General features: G+C 40.8%; 1 protein-coding gene across 5 annotated transcripts in view; it reads right to left on the bottom strand.

Annotated features, from left to right (window-relative positions):
• The window catches only part of SUSD1 (sushi domain containing 1), a 130,651-nt gene that overhangs the window by 43,121 nt on the left and 64,468 nt on the right, over nt 1-23,062 (bottom strand). For all 5 annotated transcript variants that reach the window (XM_059411063.1, XM_059411060.1, XM_059411061.1 and 2 more), the window contains 2 exons: nt 20,991-21,100; nt 16,104-16,296 (listed from right to left, as the gene is read on the bottom strand). In XM_059411063.1, coding sequence (XP_059267046.1) covers nt 16,104-16,296; nt 20,991-21,100 — 303 coding nt within the window. The remainder of the gene's footprint in view (nt 1-16,103; nt 16,297-20,990; nt 21,101-23,062) is intronic.

Raw genomic sequence — 23,062 nt, 5'->3', positions numbered from 1 at the left:
TCTCTGTCAAATAAATGAATATAATCTTTAAAAAAATATTTAAAATTTTATAAAATTAAAAATGAATAAATTCAAAGGGAATGGAAGACATGAAACCATCAAAATCCTAGAGGAGAACACAGGCAGCAACCTTTTTGACATTGGCTGTTGCAACTTTTTTCTAAAATGTCTCCTGAGGCAAGAGAGACAAAGGCAAAAAATAAACTACTGGGACTACATCAAAATAAAAAGCTGCTTCGCAGCGAAGGAAACAACAAAACTAAAAGGCAACTTACAGAATGGGAGAAGATAGTTGCAAATGACATATCCAGTAAAGGGTTAGTATCCAAAATATAAAAAGAACTTATAAAACCCAACACCCCAAAACCAAATAATCCAATTTAAAAATGGGCAGAAGACATGAACAGATATTTCCACAAAGAAGAAATACAGATGGCAAACAGACACATGAAAAGATGTTCATCATCACTTCACTTACATCAGGGAAATGCAAATCAAAACCACAACAAAATATCACATTACATCTGTCAGAAGGGCTAAAATCAGCAACACAAGAAACAACAGTTTTGTTGTTGGGGAGGATATGAAGAAAAAGGAACACTCATGCACTGTTGTTGGGAATGCACATGGGTGCAGCCACTGTGGAAAACTGTATGAAGGTTCCTCAAAAGTTAAAAAACTACCTTAGGATCCAGCAATCACACTACTGGTATTTACCGAAAGAAAACAAAAACACTAATTCAAGGGGATGCGTGCACCCCTATGTTTATAGTAGCATTACCTACAACAGCCAAATTATGGAAGCAGGCCAACTGTCCACCCATTGATGAATGGATAAAGAAGATGTGGTGTATATACACAATGGATTATTACTCGGCCATAAAAATGAATGAAATCTTGGGATGCCTGGGTGGCTCAGTCGTTAAGCAACTGCCTTCAGCTTGGGTCATGATTCCAGTGTCCTGGGATCAAGCCCTGCGTTGGGCTTCCTGCTCAGCGGGAAGCCTGCTTCTCCCTCTCCTGCTCCCCCTGCTTGTGTTCCCTCTCTCACTGTGTTTCTCTCTGTTAAATAAATAATAAAATCTTTTAAAAAAAAATGAATGAAATCTTGCCATTGGTGACGACATGGGTGGAGCTAGAGTGTATTATGCTGAGCAAAATAAACCAATCAGAGAAACAAATACCATAGGATTTCACTCCTGTGTGGAATTTAAGAAACAACAAATGAGCAAAGGGAAAAGAAAGAGAGAGAAACAAATCAAAAAACAGATTCTTATTTTAAAAGATTTTATTTATTTATTTAACACAGAGAGATCACAAGTAGGCAGAGAGGCAGGCAGAGAGAGAGAGAGAGAAGTAAGCAGGCTCCCTGCCGAGCAGAGAGCCCGATGTGGGGCTGGATCCCAGGACCCAGAGATCATGACCTGAGCCGAAGGCAGAGGCTTAACCTACTGAGTCACCCAGGCGCCCCACGAAACAGATTCTTAACTACAGAAAACAAATTGATGGTTACCAGAGGGGAGTTGGGGGGGGGGGGCATGAGGGAAATAGGTGATGAGCCCTGGCTGATGCGTATAGAATTGCTGGATCACTGTATTGTAAACTGTAACTAACTAAAACTGTTAACGAACTAAAATTAAAATTAGAACTTTTAAAAAATGAAATGAAATGAAAAGGTCCCTGGCCACGAGAAAAGAAACCACACACAAACTTCAAATAAGAGAATAGAAAGAAATCAAACTAGAAATGTCCGAGACTTATGAAGATATTTTTTTTCTAAAAGACAGGAAAGAAAACAATAGAGAAATGCCACATCCATGAATGGAAAGACTCAAAAGTGAACCTTCCTGGAACACGTTAAGTTCACATGTTCATTCAGTGACTGAGGAAGTGCTTACCATGCACCAGCATGCTTTGGGGGCTAAGAACAAAGTGCGGGGGGAAAAAGTCCCTGAATGGGGGCACCTGGGTGGCTCAGTGGGTTAAAGCCTCTGCCTTCAGCTCAGGTCATGATCTCAGGGTCCTGGGATCGAGCCCCGCATCGGGCTCTCTGTTCGGCAGGGAGCCTGCTTCCCCCTCTCTCTCTGCCTGCCTCTCTGCCTAGCTGTGATCTCTCTCTCTCTGTGTCAAATAAATAAATAAAATCTTTAAAAAAAAAAAAGTCCCTGAATGTCAGGGAACTCATCCTTGTGAAAAAGGCAGAAAATAAGTAAGTAAACATATAAATAAAAAATATAATCTCGTGGCGCTGGGAAAGAATGAACAAAAGCATTGCAGGGGGATAGAAATCATGGCCAGGGAAAGCTCCCTGCGGAGATGGTTTGCGAGCCAAGAACTGAGGAGTGTGAGTGAGTCACCAAGAATGGAGGATAAGGGCTAAGAGGGAGCTCCAAGGTCAACATCCCAGATGCAAGAATCACCTTGTCACACTCACAGAAGAGAAAGCAATTACTGCTAAGATTCTTTGAAAGGACTAATGAGAACAGCAAGAAAAAAACTGTATTAAAAATATTGGAAGAGGCCATAACCAGGTACTGGTACCTATTACAAAGTTACAACAGAGTTTCTCAATCTTTTATCATTACAGTCCCCCAAGAAGACTTTCAAAACATTTCCCCCCCCAGTCTCTCACCTTTTATAAAATGTCAATACCCCCAATATGTTCTATGTTTCTTGTGTACTATATGTTTATCTATATATAAAAAGAATATTTTCTTGCCCCTTAAGAACCAATTTTTGCCCCTTTGTGAGTGATTTTGCCTCCTAGGGGTGATACCATGCCTACTGAGAATGTGTTAGAGCGATTAAATGAAACCATCTCACTGGTTAAATTCAGTTCCCTCTTGGTGGGAAAGCGACTCTCACCCTAAGTCTCTTCCCCTCCCACTTCACTGGGGAGTTATGGTTTGAACCACAGGCAGCTCGAACCCCTGATATGTTCGCTGGGGAGAAAAGGATCCCCGACAGAGCTAGTCCTAAATCCATTCCTACCCTGCTCTCTGACCCTTCGCTACAAAAAGTACACGCCCTGTCCCCCATACAGATATTCCTTCCCCGGCTCACTTTTAGAGGGTCACTCTGCCTCCTCTTTCTCTCCTTTCCCCACCCAGAAGGCCCATCTCATCCAGAATCCTGAAGCTGAAAAACCAGACTTGTGAGAATGCCTCCGAGAAGAAAAAAGCTGGCTCTTGGTTCATGGAGTTATTTGAAATTTTGTTTCTGCTTCGCTCATGTCTGGAGCAAGTCTGTCCAAAGCCGATCATTACTTCCTCTGGGCTCCCACTGCCCCTTCAAGTACTACAATTACACATTATGCACTATATTATTATTGATCGTATCGCCCCACTGAACCGAGAGCTCCTTGAGAGGAGAGACTGATGCCTCACTCATGTCTCGCTCATCTCAGCCCTCTTCATGTCCTGGGCGACGGCAGGCACAGCACTCCTGGTTGTTTCAATGTAAACAAGCAGCAATAAGGAGGAAACTGAGCGACTGAGAGCATAGTAACTCAATGAAATACAAGTGCTCCGTATAAGGCATGGTTCAGCCCTTACTATGTATTTATTCTAGAAAAGGAGTTACACCTTCTGTCAGTATAACAAAAACACAAGCGCATATATAACATCTGTAATAAAGTAAATTTAGGTAACATTTAACATTTTGTAGATGCTAATTGTGCCTTGGGTACTGTGCTGGTTCCCTATAACCCACTTAGTTTCGCAAGAAACCCCTTACACAGGCACTGTTATTCCCATTTTACAGTTAAAGCAACTTAGTCACATAAAGGTTAAGTAATTTGCCCAAAGGCACACAGATAACAAGAGATCTGAGATTTGAATTAGATAGCCTGACTCCAGAGTAACTGTGCCAAGCTATTATTGCTTCTACACTTTGTCCTGAAGCAGGGTATAAGAATTCAGAAAGAAGACCTATTTTCAGTTGGACAGACTGTGGAAGAGGGGATGAAGGGAATATTAAGAACTGAAGAAAAATGGGGAGGGGATTTCAGGTGGAGGACATAGCGTGTACAAAGATACGGGGGTAGAAAAGTTAGCCCTTCAGTTATTCCAGATTAGCGCTGCAATTTGTTCAAGGATGGTGGTGGTGGGTTAAATCCAAATCTTTCAAGAGTATTTCCCACAACACTCTTCAGATCAACAAGGACAAATACATCAACATAAAACCAGTGCTGTCATCATAACCAAAAGACAGAGAATATAAGAAAATTTAAATTGCCTTTTAATGGAAGAATAAATACCAAGTTCTAGCAAAGCTGTTTCTCAACCTCCCACAAGTCACTGTCAGAGGGCACTAGAAGAGCATGGGAAAGAGAAGAGGGAAACAAAAGGGTCTGAACATGTGCTTGACTCACTCCCAGAAAGAGAAATTCCACCTGCAGCATGGAAAGACTGAAAAGAAGATCTGGTATACCAGGGTACTGACTACAAGCAAAGGATGAAAGTCTAGGAGGCTTAAGGTAGTCATATGAGAAAGGCATTGTTTCTGGGAAAGCAGGTGACTAAGTGGAAAGAACTGGTATTCTGTGGAGACTAAGTACTGATGGGGAAAAGAAGCAAGAGGGGAATGCAATAGCCTACAAAGCAAGAGAGAACCCCAAAATAAAAGAATATACCATTCTTTCCTTCTCTCCCCGAAAACCAAAATATCCTTTAAAGGAACTGTACTTCATTAAATGACAGAAGAGGGCACTCTTAACCTAGAAATATTATTAACCATTCTAAACTATCAATTCTATGGAATTCATATATAAAAGAAGTGTTCATTGAAAAGAAAGATAGAAAGAGAAAAGATTAAAAAAAAGAAGAAGGAAAGAAAGCCAGCCAAGATGATAATCAAAACATCTCACTTTGTGAAAAACTCTACATTTTTTAATAATACCTAAACAAGAATTAAACACACACACACACACACACACACACACACACACACACACACACACCAGTAGCTCTGTAACACAATAAACTGAAATAAATATCCTCAAATAAGCATAGTGGGGTATAAGGAAAACACCTTGAGTCAGAAATTCAAAAACTAAGAACAGAAATGGACACAAAACAGGCAGGAAATGAAACAGAAGTGACTGAGTTCAGGAAACAAACAAAAGGAAAAGACAAATTCATATCAGAAAAAAAGTCAAAATGTCATAGTACCCAAAGAAGGATAGATTAGAATAAAAAATTGAGGAAAATTGAAGAAATACAGGAAAACAACCAAAAAGAATAAAAATGATATTAAAAAGAAGAAAAAGGAAGCAAAAATCAAGTTGCTGAAAAGGAATATAATCAAAGATCCAACATATGTATAATTACAGTCTCTAAAGAAGAAAAACATCAAAACCGAATTAATATTTAAAACTATAATCCAGGATAAGTCTACAGAAATAAAAAGATCAAATATAAGTGCTGAAAGGGCCCACTGTAAATCTGAGAAAGCTCATCCAGAAAATAATAAATATAGAAGCAGAAATTAATGATATAGTTGAGCAAGGGTCACAGACTTTCTTCTGTAGAGGGTCAGAAAGTAACTATTTTAGTAAAAACCTTCTCAGCCTGTTCTGTCACACTATTCGACTCTGTCTTTGTAGCACAAAAGCAGCCACAGACATTATGTAAACAAACGACTTAGCCTTTAGTGTCCAATGCAAGTTTATTATAGAAACAGGTGATGGGCCAGATGTGGCCCACCAGTAGTGATAGCTGGCTAATCCTTGATGTGGAGGGGGAAGATAACAGGGGGTCCAATTACAGAATAAAACCATGGCTTTTTGAAAATACTAATAAAATAGATGACCTCCTAGCTAACTTAATCTAGAAAAAAAGAAGAAAATACAAGTAAAAGGAGAAATAATCACTGAAATGGAAGAAAATTCAAAAAGTTAAATGTAAGTATTTCATGGGCCACTCTGCAAATAAATTTAAATACACAGAGAAGGGCGCCTGGGTGGCTCAGTGGGTTAAGCTGCTGCCTTCGGCTCAGGTCATGATCTCAGGGTCCTGGGATCGAGTCCCGCATTGGGCTCTCTGCTCAGCAGGGAGCCTGCTTCCTCCTCTCTCTCTCTCTCTCTCTCTCTCTGCCTGCCTCTCTGCCTACTTGTGATCTCTCCCTGTCAAATGGATGAATAAAATCTTAAAAAAAAAAAAAATACACAGAGAAAATGGGTAATTCCTAAGAAAACGGTTTGCTAAACTGACCCCACTAGACTTTAAAAGTTAACAGATCATTTTCCATAGGGGGGAAAAAACCTGAGAAAGTTATCAAGGAACTCCCCCACCAGAAAAGCTCCCATGCCTGGGCTGTTTTGTGGGGAAATTCTACCTAACCATTGGAGATCAGAAAGTCCAAATGCTATGTGAATTGTAATAATGAAGAAAACCTTTAAAACAATGAAGGGCATAATAAAGAAGGAAACATTTCAAAATCTTTTTATGAAATAAGGAAAATATTAATGCTTAAATCTGATAAAGATGATACATTAAAGATGATACAATCTGATAGAGATAAAACTATAATATCACTTATGAATATTGATGCAAGAATACCAAAGAAAGTATTAGTGAAGAGAATCTAACCCCAGAGAAGAAACAAACACACTATAACCAAGTGGGATTTATTTCAGGGAAAGAGAGAAAATGGGGGGGAGGATCAAGAGAGAGAAAGACAGAAAGAGACATGTGAAATCGTATCAAAATTTAAAAATTACAAGGAAAAGAAATTTAAAAGAATATATTGTAGTTAGCTTTCCTTTGTACTGTATTAATGGATATTTTGGACTAAGGAGTTAACGTGATCTTTTCCCTGATTTCAGCCTACAAGATGGCAGTCTTAGAGTCTCTCTGTGTATACATGACTGGAATATGGGGTAGTTCCAAAAAGAGTAACAACATGAATCCACTTCCTCCAAAACCATTTAGGACCCATTTAGTGAAGGGTTCCAATTCTAAATAACTTATTCATCTTTATCTACTCCATGGGTATCATACTGCCTAGCTGGACCTACCATGTCATTGTGTTACCTTAAAAAGACACAACCATTTACTGCCCACAATATGCCCATTTGGGCATATTACAAATGCTTGGGTATCCCATGAAAAATAAATGCCATTTTTGGGCTTGACCAGTTGTAAGTATAAGTGTTTCCGACTGATGGCTTATAAAAGAAGCAGAAAGACTTCAGACGTAACTCTTCTACCACAGAATACTGTTATGATATTTATCAGTTTGTAGAAAACAGTCAGAAACAATGTTAAAATTTTTATGGTCTTTTTATTATCTTTTCTTTGGACTTCAATTCTGTAAACAGGAATCAGTTGGGGGGTGGAAGTTTTCTAAGGTCGACACAGATCTCAAATCAGGCGTGCTGTCAGAAGACCTGCAACATAAACCACTGTGACGGTCACTGTTTTCCACCAGGTGATGGAGGGAAGATTACTCTGTTTCCCCCGAATGATTTAAAAAAAAAAAAAAATGTACCAGGGCGCCTGGGTGGTTCAGTGGGTTAAAGCCTCTGCCTTCGGCTCAGGTCATGATCCCAGGGTCCTGGGATCGAGCCCCACATCGGGCTCTCTGCTCTGCGGGGAGCCTGCTTCCTCCTCTCCCTCTGCCTGCCCCTCTGCCTACTTGTGATCTCTCTGTGTCAAATAAATAAATAAAATCTTTAAAAAAAAAATGTACCAACACTACTTTAGAAGTAAATGCATGTAATCCTCTGCTTAGAGAGAACAGAAAAACAAGATACCTCTTATTCCTAAATGACAGAGTTTTTAAAATCCTAATTAGGAGCAGTCTAAATAGACAGTTGACTTGGCAAGGGAAAACAGTGTCAGAAAGAATGGCTAAGAATCAATTGTTTTGAACACAAAGTCACTATTTTTATAACTGTTCTATAAACAGTGGTATCATTGTACTATCCTTTAGTTGCCCTTGATGTACATTTTGCAAACAGTTTATCTTAGAAGGAACAAGAGGATATAATAGTGTTCAAAGTCAGGAGTTTTACTGTTACTTTGTTGAGATTTTTCTTAAGACAAATTTGGTATCTCGTTACAATTACCATAAAACTTGCTTGCTAAAAGTATGTCATCATATTATATGGAGAGAAATTGGGGGGGGGCGTTCAATCATTCATTCTGTGCAGGACAAATTTACTTTTTTTTTTCATTTTTGAAGATTTTATTTATTTATATCCCAGAGAGAGAGAGAGAGAGAGAGAGAGCATGCACAAGAAGGGGGAGCAGCAGGCAGAGGGAGAAGCAGGATTTCCCACTGAGCAAGGAGCCTGGTGTGGGGCTCCATCCCAGGACCCTAGGATCATGACCTGAGCTGAAGGCAGACGCTTAACCGACTGAGCCACCCAGGAGCCCCTGTGCAGGGAAAATCCAAACGATTCCCTTGATTCAGCTGCATGGGCTGAACCTTCTAACAGACATGGGCAGCCTTCTACTGAGGCACAGGTCCTTGCATTCAACACAGAACAGCTGCTCCCTGGGTACTGGGTAGAGAGAACAATCCCAACCCCAGTGACACCTACCACTTATAAGATCTGAGTTGAGAGAACCAATATTTAGGAAACATGGACACCAGTAATTCCTCCAAATAACCCACAATAATTTAATTCTATTCTTGTATCAAGCCAGATCAACAGAGGACAGGAGTTTTTAAGGCCTCTTTCCTTATCCACTGCACCCTTTCCTGCAATGTAATGAGTCACGCTCAGGGCAATAAGCCTCATAAAAATCCTCATAAAATGGGGTGCCTGGGAGGCTCAGTGGGTTAAACCTCTGCCTTTGGCTCAGGTCATGATCTCAGGGTCCTGGAATCGACCCCTACATCGGACTCTCTGCTGAGCAGGGAGCCTGCTTCCTCCTCTGTCTCTCTGCCTGCCTCTCTGCCTACTTGTGATCTCTGTCTGTCAAATAAATAAATAAAATCTTTTTTAAAAATCCTCATAAAATGCTGCTCATACATTGTACTACCTATGAATTCTCTCTGGAATAAAAAAAAAATTCCTATCTAATCCCATTGTCAATAAAAACTGTACTTCCCCTGAGAAACACCGCTTGGTTATAACCTTAAGGCAATGTCATGGCACCCTTTCTGACAGGATGGATCAAAAATGAAAACTAAATTTGTGAGCCACTAATGCAAAGATAAATAAGTTATAAGAATATGGATTATTCTTAACCTTACTTCTGCATCTTTTTTTATGTCCCTTTGTTTTCATTCTTCTTTATTTTTTAAGGTTTTTTTTTTCTTTTTATTCTTTCTTTTTTAAGAGATTTTATTTATTTATTTGTCAGAGCAAGCGTGCACAGGAGGGGGAGTAACAGGTAGAGGGAGAAGCAGGCTTCCCTTGAGCAGGGAGCCGGATGTGAGGCTCGATCTCAGGACCCCCCCCATGGGATCATGACCTGACCCAAAGGCAGATACTTAAACTACTGAGTCACCCAGGCGCTCCTCATTCTTCTTTAGCTTACAGATCTAACTTATTTTATTTGCTATACCCATGCAGATCACTTTAAAAAAAGATGGGACATACATAAGTACTCTTGTGTTTTGAAAATTCTACACTTAGTATTAATATAATAAATCACAAAGGAAAAGATCAATAGTATTGACTACATAGAATCTAAAACTTTTATATGTCAAAAACACCATAAACAAAATAAAAAGAAGCTATTAATCAAGAAAAATGTTTGACATAAAGAATAAGGAAACTCCTACCCTATGAATAAGTTTTATATCTCAATAGGAATACAACATCGGAGAGATGAAAGGATGATGGTAAATCAACTGGTCAAGAAATTTGATGTTGGGGGCGCCTGGGTGGCTCAGTGGGTCGAGCCGCTGCCTTCGGCTCAGGTCATGATCTCAGGGTCTTGGGATCGAGCCCCGCATCGGGCTCTCTGCTCAGCAGGGAGCCTGCTTCCTTCTTTCTCTCTCTCTGCCTGCCTCTCTGCCTCCTTGTGATCTCTCTTGATCAAATAAATAAATAAAATCTTTTAAAAAAAGAAAAAAAAAAAGAAATTTGATGTTGAAATAAATGGATTCGAAGAAACCCAGAACTGTTTTCCTGACACAGACTCCTAGAACTAGAGAAGAACTTTCCCGTTCAACCCTCTAATACTGCGGAAGCCAATTACCTTGCTCAAACGTGTTCAAGGTTGTTCGTTACCTGCCTTCCCATGTCACAGAGGAAAACACGATCGCAGCCTCTCTCCACTCCCTATTCACTAATCCTCAAGGAGGAACAGTATCTGTAATCTGACTGGGAGGTGACTCCCATGCCTTGGTCACATCTCCTAGTGGGTAGAGTTCATATATCATAGGTCACTGCCCAAACAAGATGCAGATTCTTGCTTCCTGGGACCTGCACAGAGAGCAAGACTAGGAGAGAATGAAATAGAGTGAAGGAAATCACATCAAGGAGAAGAAAATTTGAAATCCTATTGGCCCAGCTAGAAAAAAAATATGATAAGGAAAAGAAAATATATCCAAATGTAATTACTCTAAAGAGCCCCTGAACGATAGGGATATTTACTAGGTTCGGGGAAAGTGGCTCAAAATCATCAAAGAGAAGAGTTACAGGACTATTATGGAGGACAGACTAAGAGGACAGTTCCCGCAATAGGTGCCCAGATCCAGGTATCATTCTCTCAAGAAAGGTCTTCTGAAAGTTTTAAATAGAGACACAGGAGTCAGCATTAATGGGGCAGCCCTCTGGAACTGCAGCTGTCATGCTACACAGTTTCAGAAAATGTGGACACATTTAAGAAGAGAATGGCTAGAAAAATCAGAGGAGAATTCTTCAAGCATCGTTAAATTAGTTTCAGTGCTGTTCTTGTAGCAGGTACAGCACTTGCTTGAAGGAAGCCCGCCTGGGAGATGCAGGGAGTTAGAACTTGAGAAAGAAGGAACAGAAAAACAGAGGTGCCTGAAGGAGGATCCGAAGAGAATGACAATTGATTAGACCTCCCCCTGGATAGAATCATACACCTTCTAATGAAATGAAATGTGGGCAAGATTTCTTTGAACCCTGGAGGATGGCAGCAGATCCAGAACTCCCTGGCATCATTCTTTCTCCACAGAGACTCCCCTGGCTGAATCCAAAGTACAATGTTAGGAGAACAAAAATCTAAGTGTGAAAACAAAAACCAAATATAGGGCAGGAAAGTCCTAATACCTAGCAAAAGGAATTGGCCAGACCTGGGGATAGAAAAGGAACAGAAATGAGGGAGGCGGAAGGTGCAAAGCTTCCAGTGGGAATCATCAGAGGGAGCTGGGCCCTGGAGGCTTACCCGATGCAGAAAACGGATATGGTGGCCAGAAGGGATGCTGCGGTGCCCAACAAAGCAGCCCAGGCAGCTGAGTCTTAAAAGTCAGTTCTAAGGAAAGGTGGGGCGTGGGTGGAAATCCACTAACCTAAGGCACTTCCTGGACGTCACTCGGCCAGCGAAAGCACCAGTTCCAGAAACTCAGAGAAGCTTAAGGATCCGCTGAGAGTATTTCTCCAGGAGTCAAATGTGAGAACTCCAAAGCAGGAAGTGGCACTCAGAGACAAGGCATTCAGATAAGAATCCCAGAAGCTCAGAACTAAAACAATTCTTGGGATCTTTCTGGGGGCAGAGAAATTGAGAGAAAAAAGCAGAAAATTGGGACAGTGAAGGAGGCATGTAAGACAGCGCAATTCTCTCGAAGACTTCCTACTACTACTCCTCTCACTATAACGGGGAGCCTCCTGCCCACAGCAAGGAGGCTCTTCCACTAGAGATGAAGAGCTTCAGCTGTGGTGACCGGTGGATAGGGATTGAAGGAGAAGTGAAAATGGAAAGGTTCTAAATCCTTGGGATGGGCACCAAGAAAGACCCAGAGCCACCATGGCAAAGTCTTAAAATTTTCAAGGGAAGAAAATTTCCCTCCCTGCAAAACATATGGCAAGACTAGTGTCACACAGATCCCAGTAACTTATGAGAAGAGATCACTTCCCAAACTTAGTTCAAATTCATAGGCGGTGGACACCAAGTAGCTTGGTAATCTAGAGAGGCTGAAATATCACATGCCAGATTATACTTAGCACTGGTAATTCAGGATCCAGGTTGTAAGGGACCCTTATTGATATTCAAGCTACAGTTTAGACCCCATCTCCTACCACTTTCTCCAGCTCACTTTGCTCCAGCCATCCTAACTTCCTCGATGTTCCTAGAACATGCCAAGGACATGCCTCTCTCAAGACCATGTCACTTGGTGTCCTCCCTGTGCATGGCTTATTCCCTCACTTCCTCCAGATCTGTGCCCAAATGTCACTTTCTAAGAGAGGCCTTCCAGGAGACATGAACAGACATTCCTTCAAAGAAGACATACAAATGGCCAAAAGACACATGAAAAAATGCTCAACATTACTCATCATCAGGGAAGTGCAAATAAAAACCACAATGAGAAGCAACCTCACACCAGTCAGAATGGCTAAATTAACAAGTCAGGAAACAACAGACATTGAGGATACAGAGAAAGGGGAACCCACTTATACAGCTGGTGGGGAAATAAGCTGGTGTAGCTACTCTGGAAAATAGTATGGAGGTTCTTCAAAAAGTTAAAATTAGAGCTACCCTATGGCCCAGCAATTGTACTAGTAGGTATTACCCAAAAGATACAAACATGGTGACCTAAAGGGGCAGCTGCACCCCAATGTTTATAGCAGCAATGTCCAAAATTGCTAAATTATGGAAAGAGCTCAGATGTCCATCAACAGATGAATGGATAAAGAAGATATGGTGTACACACACACACGCATGCACACACACAGGAATATTACTCAGCCATCAAAAAAAGAAATAACTTGCAACCATGTGGAAAGAACTAGAGGGTATTAGGCTAAGCAAAATAAGTCAATCAGAGAAAGACAATTATCATATGATGTGACTGATATATGGAATTTAAGAAATAAAACAGAGGATCATCCGCGAAAGGAAAGTAAAATAAAGTAAGATGAAATCAGAAGGGAGACAAACCATAAGAAGCTCTTAACCCTAGGAAACAAACTGAGGGTTGCTGAAGGGGCGGGGGTTCAGGATGATGGGCATTAAGGAGGGCACATGATGGAATGAGCACTGGAATGCAACTGATGAATCACTAAGTTCTATCTCTGAAACTAATACCATAGTATATGTTAATTAAAAGAATTTAAATAAAATATAAATAAATATATTTTATATATCATATATATATTTATATAGAGAGAGAGGCCTAAATATAACATATATAATATATATTTAAATAGAGGCTTTCCCTGACCATCAGTTGTCACTCCCTTTGCCATGTTTTCTTTGCCACCTAACATGGGATTTATTTCCCTACTTATTTATCTCTCTCCACCACGACCCCCCAAAACTCCAACGCCATGTCAGCTGGGACTGCTTTATTGCTACCACAATGTCAGCCATCAGAACCTGCTTGACACAGAGTAGGAAAGAAAGAAACATTTATTCCATGAATGCATTTATGCATCCATGGCGTTTGAAGTTTTTGCTCACAGTCCAAGGTTGGCAAAAGTCAGGTGGGTCAGGACAAACTATGCATTGGGTTCTGAGAATATAATTTTGCTTTTTTCTTTGAAATACCTAATAATTAGTGAGAAGCAGCAGAAGTACATTAAAAATGAAGGCTGTGGGGCCAGGGTCACATCATCCCGTGTTCAAATCACTAAGTATGTGATCCTGGATAAATTGTTTAATTTAAGATCTCATGATCTTTGTCTATAAAATGGGAATAACAGCAATGCCTTCCTCAGAAGGCTTGGTAGATCTGAGTTGATTCAAAGAGGACACATTGGTTTTGGTTTTGTTTCTGTTTTGTTCTTTATTTTTTTGCTCACTCTAAATATATATATATAATATATATATAAATATATATATATTTGTATATATAAATAATATATATTATATATATACAAATATATATATATTATATATATGTTATATATATACACATGTATATACATGTATATGTATATATGTATTTAAATATATATATGTAATATATATTATATATATACACAAATATATATAAATAATATATATTACATATATATATTTATATACATATATACATATACATGTGTATGTATGTGTGTGTGTGTGTGTTATCTCCACACCTTCTTTATCCATTCAACAGGGATGGACACTTGGTCTACTTCCATAATTTGACTATTGTAAATAATGCTATAAACACCAGGATGCATGTATCCCTTTGAATTAGTGTCCTTGCATTCTTTGGGTAAATACCTAGTAGTGGGATTTCTGGATGTAGCGTAGTTCTATTTTATTTATTTATTTATTTATTTTGGCATGGTTCTATTTTTAACTTTATGAGGAACCTCCAAACTTTTCTCCGAACTGCCTGTACTACTTTGCATTCCCACCAGCAGTGCAAGAGGGTTCCCCTTTCTCTACATCTTCTCCAACACCTGTTGTTTCTTTTTTTTTTTTTTCTTGTAAGATTTTTTTTATTAAATTTATTTATTTTCAGCATAACAGTATTCATTATTTTTTCACCACACCTAGTGCTCCATGCAATCTGTGCCCTCTATAATACCCACCACCTGGTACCCCGACCTCCCCCCCCCCCCTTCAAACTCCTCAGATTGTTTTTGTAAGATTTTATTTATTTATTTGACAGAGAGAGAGATCACAAGTAGGCAGAGAGGCAGGCAGAGAGAGGAGGAAGCAGGCTCCTCGCTAAGCAGGGAGCCCGATGCGGGACTCGATCCCAAGACCCTGAGATCATGACCTGAGTTGAAGGCAGAAGCCACCCACTGAGCCACCCAGGGGCGCCAACACCTGTTGTTTCTTGCGTTGTTGATTTTAGCCATTCTGACAGGAATGAGGTGGCATGTCACTGTGCTTTTGATCTGCATTGCATGATGATGAGTGACGTGGTACATCTTTCAATGTGCCATCTGCATGTCTTCTTCGGAAAAATGTCGGTTCATGAACTTCTGTCCATTGTTTAATTGGTTTATTTGGTTTTGGGGTGTTGAGTTTTATAAGTTTTTTTATATATATTTTGGATACTAACCCAAAGAGGGCACTTTGAACAGTGCCTGGCACATACTTAGTACTCAATAAACATAGGTATCATTGTCATCATCATTATTATGTGCTGGGAGCTATTCTAAACAATTTACTTGTGTTATGTCATGTAAAGATCAGTCAGGAGGTAACTGTGGTCTGGGAGCCAAGAAGAACATAGCTAATTCATTGGCTGTTTTTTAAAAATGGAGCTGAAGGTCACACAACATAAAATTAACCACTTTTGAGTGTATACTTTAGTGACATTTCTTAAGATCACAGTGTTGGGCAACCATCACATAATTCTGCTTTTTTCTTTTCTCAGAACAATGATGAATATGGGAGAGAAGCATCAGGAAGGCAGGAGCAGGACCTAACCTATTTAACTGCCTTCCTTCAGAGGGGGCAGCCTCTCTACTTGGTTGCCTGTAAATTTGCCTGCTATACCCAAAGGACTCAAGAATAAAAAAATCCTGTGTTTCTTCCTACTAACCAGAACTATGGAGTTCATACAGCTCGCCTCTATCTGGCTTCCTCACAAGGCCACATGCCCTTTCTAGGAAGCCTGACCTTCATGAGGCCACTGTTCTCTATGTCAGGTTCATGGGCTCAAACATGGTCCAGTCATAAGGCCTCTTTGTCTCGCCAGTGACACCACAGTGAGGCTCACATCACTGATCCCCAGGAATTTGGTTCTGGTTGTCCATAATGACTACCCTGGGGGTTCAGCGATCTTAAACCAAAGTAAGAGATAGGAGGCCTTTTCAATCCATCACTAGCAGGGAGCCCTAAATAAAATGGTCCATTCTTGGTGCCTACCCGCTATGAGCTAGAACCCCTGTGGGGAAGGGAATAGATGGTACGATTCAGGCACCGTGAAACCCAGAGAAAAGTTGGGTGTCATTAGAACTGGAACACAAGTCTCCTGACTCCCAGATGAGCATTTTTCATGTTCCCCCACGTTGTACAATGCACGTTATTTCACGTGTCCTGAGACACAAAAGAGACACGTACACCCACCTGCTGGTGCGGTTGTCATCGTTATTTGCACTGACTGCTGCTCAGAAGATCCCAGGAGAGTGACATTCACTGTGTAATCAGTTGCTGGGTACAGGTCTAAACATACCACTGGAGTTCGCTCCCTTGTTGTGAAGTTAAATGATGTTGCATGATAAAAATTATTCAGGTACCACCTTTGACCCAGAACTTGAAACTGTTGTGAGATGAAAAGAAAGCATTGCATTAAATTTTCTGTTGGCTTACAGATATCTAGATTATAAGCAAAACAGAAATAAAGCAAGAAGGTTCATTCTATTGGAATTACTTCTAATACAACACCAAGCTAACTTGGGGATGGACTTTACAACCTACCCTCCCTGTCCTGTTCAATGTCCCCTGCCCCTCCACCAGCTACATGACAAAGCTGAGAATATATCACGGCATCTCAAATGAACAAAATGTAGGCTATTCTAAGATAACGATGCCCTCCCAGGTAAAGAAGATAGCACTGGAGCCACTGGGCAAAATTCTCTTCTTTTCATTCAAAAAGAATCCATTGATACACCTCACAAAACAGAATATTTGAACTTCATGAGGACTCTTCCCAATTGTGCTTTCAAAGCAACTGTACAAGGGTACTTCACTTGGTCCTTCCTAGTAGAACTCTGGTAAGAGAGTTTTTGAGTTTCTGGCCCATGGATCCATCATGCATGGTGTTAACCTCTAACACTCTATCCACTGCCAACCCAAGATGCATGTATAATGTAGGAACTTACGAGGGAAAAAACATGTGAAGGTCCCGGAAGTAATATGATGAACCCTGAGCCAATCCATGCACTACCGCTGGACATCTTGGTGTTTAGCATTTGCTTTGATGCTCAAGTCCCTGGCTATGGCTGCCCTCTATCCCTCCTCATCACTGCCATTCTTCCGCAGTCATCCAAGACCTGGCTCATTGGGAGTTTCCACTCTCCCCCAGTTCCTAGCATTCTCTTGGGTAACCTGAAGGTCTTTATGGACACGCCATTGAAACTTGGCCTCAGAGATTCTGAGCTCAATGCTATGAAGCTCTTCTGCTCCACTTTAGCTACTCATAGCCACAGCCACCTCCCAGGCTGTGCCATCCTCAGAGCTGCTCTAAGATCTCACAATCTCCTATCCCACTGGACCACTCATCCATTACACCTGATTTCTCTCAAGAAACCCCTGCAAGGCATCCTCGCTCGAGATCTTCTACCTGTATTCTACCACCTCCATCCCGGTCTTCCCCAGCTCTCCCAGGTACCCTATCACTTCAATTATTCTCTTGCTTGACACCCTCCATGCCCTTGCCCCTCTGTTCTCAGTTTCACCCATTCTCAGTTTCACCATTCTCTGGGTCCACCCAGATATTTGGCTTCATCAGGTCTACATTCGGGCTGCTGCCATCTTCTGGAAAAAACCTCACAACGAGGCAGGAAGTCTTTCTACAGACTCAGTCTCATCCTAAACTCCACGTGGTTTAGTCTACAAACAAAATATAACTTTCTGATCACATATTTAAATCATACTGTATGCACAATTTTACAGTAAAGTTGTTTTATTTAAAAATATATTGTTGGGACGCCTGGGTGGCTCAGTTGGTTGGACGACTGCCTTCAGCTCAGGTCATGATCCTAGAGTCCCGGGATCGAGTCCCTCATTGGGCTCCCAGCTCCACGGGGAGTCTGCTTTTCTCTCTGACCGTCTCCTCGCTCATGCTCTCTCTCACTGTCTCTCTCTCAAATAAATAAAATCTTTTTAAAAAAAAAAATATATATATATATAGTGAAGTTCTTTTTTTCTCTGTTTTAATTCATTCTGTAAATAGATATACAGAGTATACAGTGTTGGGTATACAATGGCAAAGTACAAGCCCTAACCTCAAGGAACTCACAGATGAGTATCCAGGCAAACAAAATACCCAGGGTAAGTCCTAGAGTACGTGAGGCAGTAGGGGCACTCAGGAGGGACACCTAACCCTCCTCTTTGGGGGTCAAGAAAAGCTGCCCTATCTAAATTTGGACCCGAGGAGAAATGAGCATTAACCAGGTGAGCTGCAGACAGGACAAGCAATTCAGATGGCGGGAACAGTGTTCAGGGCAGAAGGTCGCTGAAACCTGCCCACCAGGGGAGATGACTGTCCCGGGCCTTATAGATAAACAGAAGTCAGGCAGGTAGGGTAAGGGAAAGGACACTGCTGGTAGGAGAGTCCCATACGTGAAGACAGTGCAAAAAAGAACACAAAAAGTTAATCAGGGAGTGTGGGCCTAGAACTTATAGAACAGATGAGGTCTGGGGAAAAGATTTAGGACTTAACACCATAGAGACAGTGAAGGAAGTAAAGAGATTGGATAACATGGCCCAAAGAAGGGTACAGAATGACAAGAGAATGGGCAACACACAACCTTGATGGTAATTAGACTTAAGGAATCGGTAGAGGAAGGGAATCCTAGGAAGGAGAGACAGATAAAGGGTGAAGTAATAGGAGAAACAGAGACCATTTCCACAGGAATCCTGGTCAACAGCAGCAACTGCAACTCACTGTGAGGAAGAACATACTCTGCATCCGCAGAAGGTTCTAGCAGATGAACGTGGGCTTGTTTACATAGCCAAATACCCACATGAACATTTACATCGTTTCCAACTTCCCCTACTATAAATAGAGCTTCAGAGAACTGCTTGGTCTTTCTGTATAGGTCTGCTTGATTAACTATAGCTCATTTCCAAAAATTTACTGAGGCTAACAAATAAGAAATAATTATTCCAGAAAAGTCATGCCCGTTTAACTGGCCAGCAGCTGTGTGTAACAGTACTCTATGCAGGGGGTATCTGGGTGGCTCAGTTGATTAAGTGTCCAACTCTTGATTTAGGTTCAGGTCATCATCTTAGGGTTGTGAGATCAAGTCCCCAGTCAGGCTCCACACGAGGCATGAGTCTCTTTCTCTCCCTCTTCCTCTGCCCTTGCCCAACCTTACACGCATGCTTACTCTCTCTCAAAATAAATAAATAAATAAACAAACAAACCAAAACCAAAACAGTACTCTATGCTTATAGAAGAATCATTGTATCTTGTGGTTTAATTTTTTTTTCTTTTTTTTCTTACAAGTGAGGAATAAAATGTGTTCATATGTGTTTTGGATATATATATATATATATATATGCATATATATATATATATATATATATATATATTCTCTTTGGAAAACTGCCCTTGAATGTTCACATTTTCCAATGGGCTTGTTGAGAGTGCTTTCCATGTTACTTAAATGAATCTTTAACATATTAATAAACAACTTTTTTTTTCAAAACTTAACTCTTTAATCATTTTAGTATTAATGCAAAGAATCATTTCTTTTCTCTTTTTCAAAAAAAATTATTTATTTATTTGACAGAGAGAGACACAGTGAGAGAGGGGACACAAGCAAGGGGAGAAGGAGAAGAACATTCTCCGCTGAGCAGAGACCCCAATATGGGGCTCGATCCCAGGACCCCGGGATCATGACCTGAGTCAAAGGCAGATGCTTAATGACTGAGCCACCCAGGCACCCAGAATCATTTATTTTCTTAACCAGGTAGCTAACCAACTGTCCCAGGACCATTTATTTCTATATTCATTTTTTAAATTCATCTATATCTTATATCAGTAATAATCTTAACTTTATTTGGGGACTTGAATATGTCTCTAGCCCTGTGTTCCTTCTAAACATGAAAATGAATATTTGGTTCATCTGCTTAAAATCCTCCACTGGCTCCACAGAGACATCAAAATAAGATCCAAACTCAAAATTCACAGGGCTCTTCATGATCTAGTCACGGCTCAGATTTTAGCCTCATCTCTTCCTTGCTTTTTTAGTTCCCTAAGAGAACTGTGTTCCCTAATATCCAAGATGCTTCTCTGCTTGTCCCCAGTGCCCTTCTCCACCTTCACTCCACACCTTTTATCGAGTTGAATCCCACTCATTTTCTGTGATTTAGCACTGTCTTTGCTTCTTGTTTAAAAAAACAAAACAGGGCCACCTGGGTGGCTCAGTTGGTTAAGCAACTGCCTTCGGCTCAGGTCATGATCTTGGAATCCCAGGATCGAGTCCCAGAACCCCAGGATCGAGTCCCACACTGGGCTCCCTGTTCAGCAGGGAGTCTGCTTCTCCCTCCGACCCTTCCCCTCTCATGCTCTCTCTCTCTCTCTTTCTCCCTCTCTCAAATATATAAATAAAATTTTAAAAAATTAAAATTAAAAGAAAAATTAAAAAAAAAACCCACCTGGACATACACACGTGCACACAACCCTCCATTTATTTACCTTTTATCAAAGCACTCATTACACCACAGAGCCACTTACTTGTGTATTTACACCAGTGGGAACTGAAAGTCCCTGATAAATGATACACTGTTGGTAAATGGCTAAGGAATGAGTGAATGAACTTGAAATTAATACTTAGTCTACTCTGCCAAGAGGCGCTAAAAATGACACACAATAACAAACCTCAGTTCTGACCTGAATTTAGGAATCATTTTACTTGAGAGGTGTGATTTTTAAAAAGTCAAGTTAAATGAGGACCAATTGTCATGCAATGAGTTTCTTAAAAATTTACAACCCAGTGTGAATTTGATGACAGAATAAGCTATAAGTATAAAATGCACTAAAATAAAGTATGATACATACATGTGAAATACCAGACAGGGAAACTGACAGCAAGCCACCCGCTAGTGTGCCTTCCTTCAATTTCATCCCCCACTTGGCCCCCCATCTCATTTCCAAATCTAGAAACAAAAATCAAACTGTTCATTCCATTAGTGTTTTTAAATGCTTTGGATCCTCACTTGGAGAGGCCCCCAGATTTTTAAGTGACGCAATACTTTGACAGATAACATGAGAGATCTTCTTACTTGGTACATTTGTTCTGATCCAAGTTTCCTAGGGTGCCTGCTCAGTTTCAAACAAGCTTCACTGAATACTGAAATATTGAAAATTCCTCCATCTTCTAAGAGATCATCTTCTAAAAGATAAAACATATGGAAAGGTTGCATGTCTTAGCAAAACATATCTTGGCCAAGTACAACGGAAGCTCCGATGTCTTACATGAGCCAGAAGGGTGTTTAACAGCAAGAAGGTCCCATTTGGCTACAAGTCCTGACTCTACAACTTAACTGCATGACCTCAGCTAATTCACTTAGCCCTTTGAATCCTCAAGTTCTTCTCTGTGAAATCAAGTCGTCTGCTTTGCTTTTCTTCCATCACAGGCTCCTGAGAGAATTGGATGAAATAATTCATATTTAAAAATCACCATAAAACTAGTGGCACCTGGGTGGCTCAGTCAGTTACGAGTCTGCCTTCAGCTCAGGTCATGATCCCAGAGTCCTGGTACCGAGTCCTGCATCCGGTTCCCTGCTTCTCCTTCTCCCCCTTGCTCATGCTCTCTCTTGTCCCCTCTCTCTCTCTCCAAATAAATAAATAAAATCTTTTTTTTAAAAAATTACCATAAACTGATAAAGTTGTGATATTGTTAAGAAAGTTCACCCTATCACTTGGATAGTCCACACACGAAATGTCCTGAAGGTAAGCATGTCAACACCTAGAAAGTCACAGAGTAACGAAAATGTGAATAAAAGTCGAAGACCATCGATCAGAACTCTCAGCGTGGGTGTCTCCACCCTAGAAGATGAACAGAAAGGAGATGGCCAGGCAAGATGTCTGCTTCTCAGCAGACAGTATTTCAAGAGCCACTCAGGTAAGGACAAAGACAGTAAAGTAATCAGAAAGGAGACTTATTTCAACCCCTGGGTTTTAAAAAAAAAGAAAAAAAAAGGCACTCCATTCCTCCATTCCCCCTGCAGTCTAATTTATTCCTTTACTGTTCTATTTTCTTCAGGTAGTCATGAAGAAGGAAGAGGTTTATTACTGATGAGTAAAAAACTCACAGAGCGTCCAGGAATACCAAGGCTAATTTTCAAGGAAGAGCAAGTTTCCCAAGAAGCCGGTACACTTTCGACAAATGAGAAAAGATTTAAATGTCTATCAGAGAGAAACTTTTTATTACTACCTAGAAAACTTTGTTTCTCCCATGCGAGCCTCTGCCCCCTAAGCAGGAAGAAGGACAACAGATTATTCTATTCAAAATCAAAACTCTCCAGAGCATGTCACATATCCCTCACATACGCACCACGAAGCAATTAGCTGGGGGAAAATATTCTCGGCTGTAATTGGAAAATGTAAAAATATGGTTATGAGAGAGAATCTGAAGACCTTGTGCTTCCCTTCATCTTCACAACTTTGAAAGATTTCATAAAGACATCAGCAGCGAAAATTGCCACATGTTTGCATATGATTCTGAGGCACCCCAAATATACATGTGCAAAGATGTCTGTTCACAAACAGAATCTAAAGCAGAAATACCATCTGCACAGCTCCCGTCTCTGTAGGACCGGCTCGCTCACAGCCATGAGACTCTGAACTCAGGGGACAGTGGCAACGTGAACAAAAGCATCTGGTTCCCACTGCCCACCCCCAGTTCTGACAGAAGCGGCTGAAAGTAGTGAAAATGGGTCAAAATTTGCATCTGTGTTGGAAGGAAGGGTTGGTTGACATACACAAGGCATCAACATATAGACGTTTCCACTCAGCACCGCGGGGATGAGACCAGACAAAAGAAAGACGCTGAGAGCTACAACGTACAACGTGCCCTCAAGCCTTTCAGGGAAGGAAGTGGGGACGGGCTGGGGCCCACAGAGGTGGGGGTTGGAAGGGAGGAGGGCGGTAGGACAAATGAGTGAGGGATGCTCCATCTGGAACAATTTAGCCTGGTCGCTCCTGCTCCTGCTCCTGCCTGCACATCCGAATCACCCAGACACAGCAGATCTGAGGGACAAGCACACGTCTGTATTTTGTTGTAACGCACCAGGCAGAGCTGATAGGCAGCCAGGGTAAAAACTGTATGTATCACTGTGACCACTACTACCAG

The sequence above is a fragment of the Mustela nigripes genome, chromosome 9 (genome assembly GCF_022355385.1).
Source record: "Mustela nigripes isolate SB6536 chromosome 9, MUSNIG.SB6536, whole genome shotgun sequence".
NCBI classification, from domain to species: domain Eukaryota; kingdom Metazoa; phylum Chordata; class Mammalia; order Carnivora; family Mustelidae; genus Mustela; species Mustela nigripes.
The sequence above is the reverse complement of the archived record's forward strand: the minus strand, read 5'-3'. Positions and strand labels throughout refer to the sequence as shown.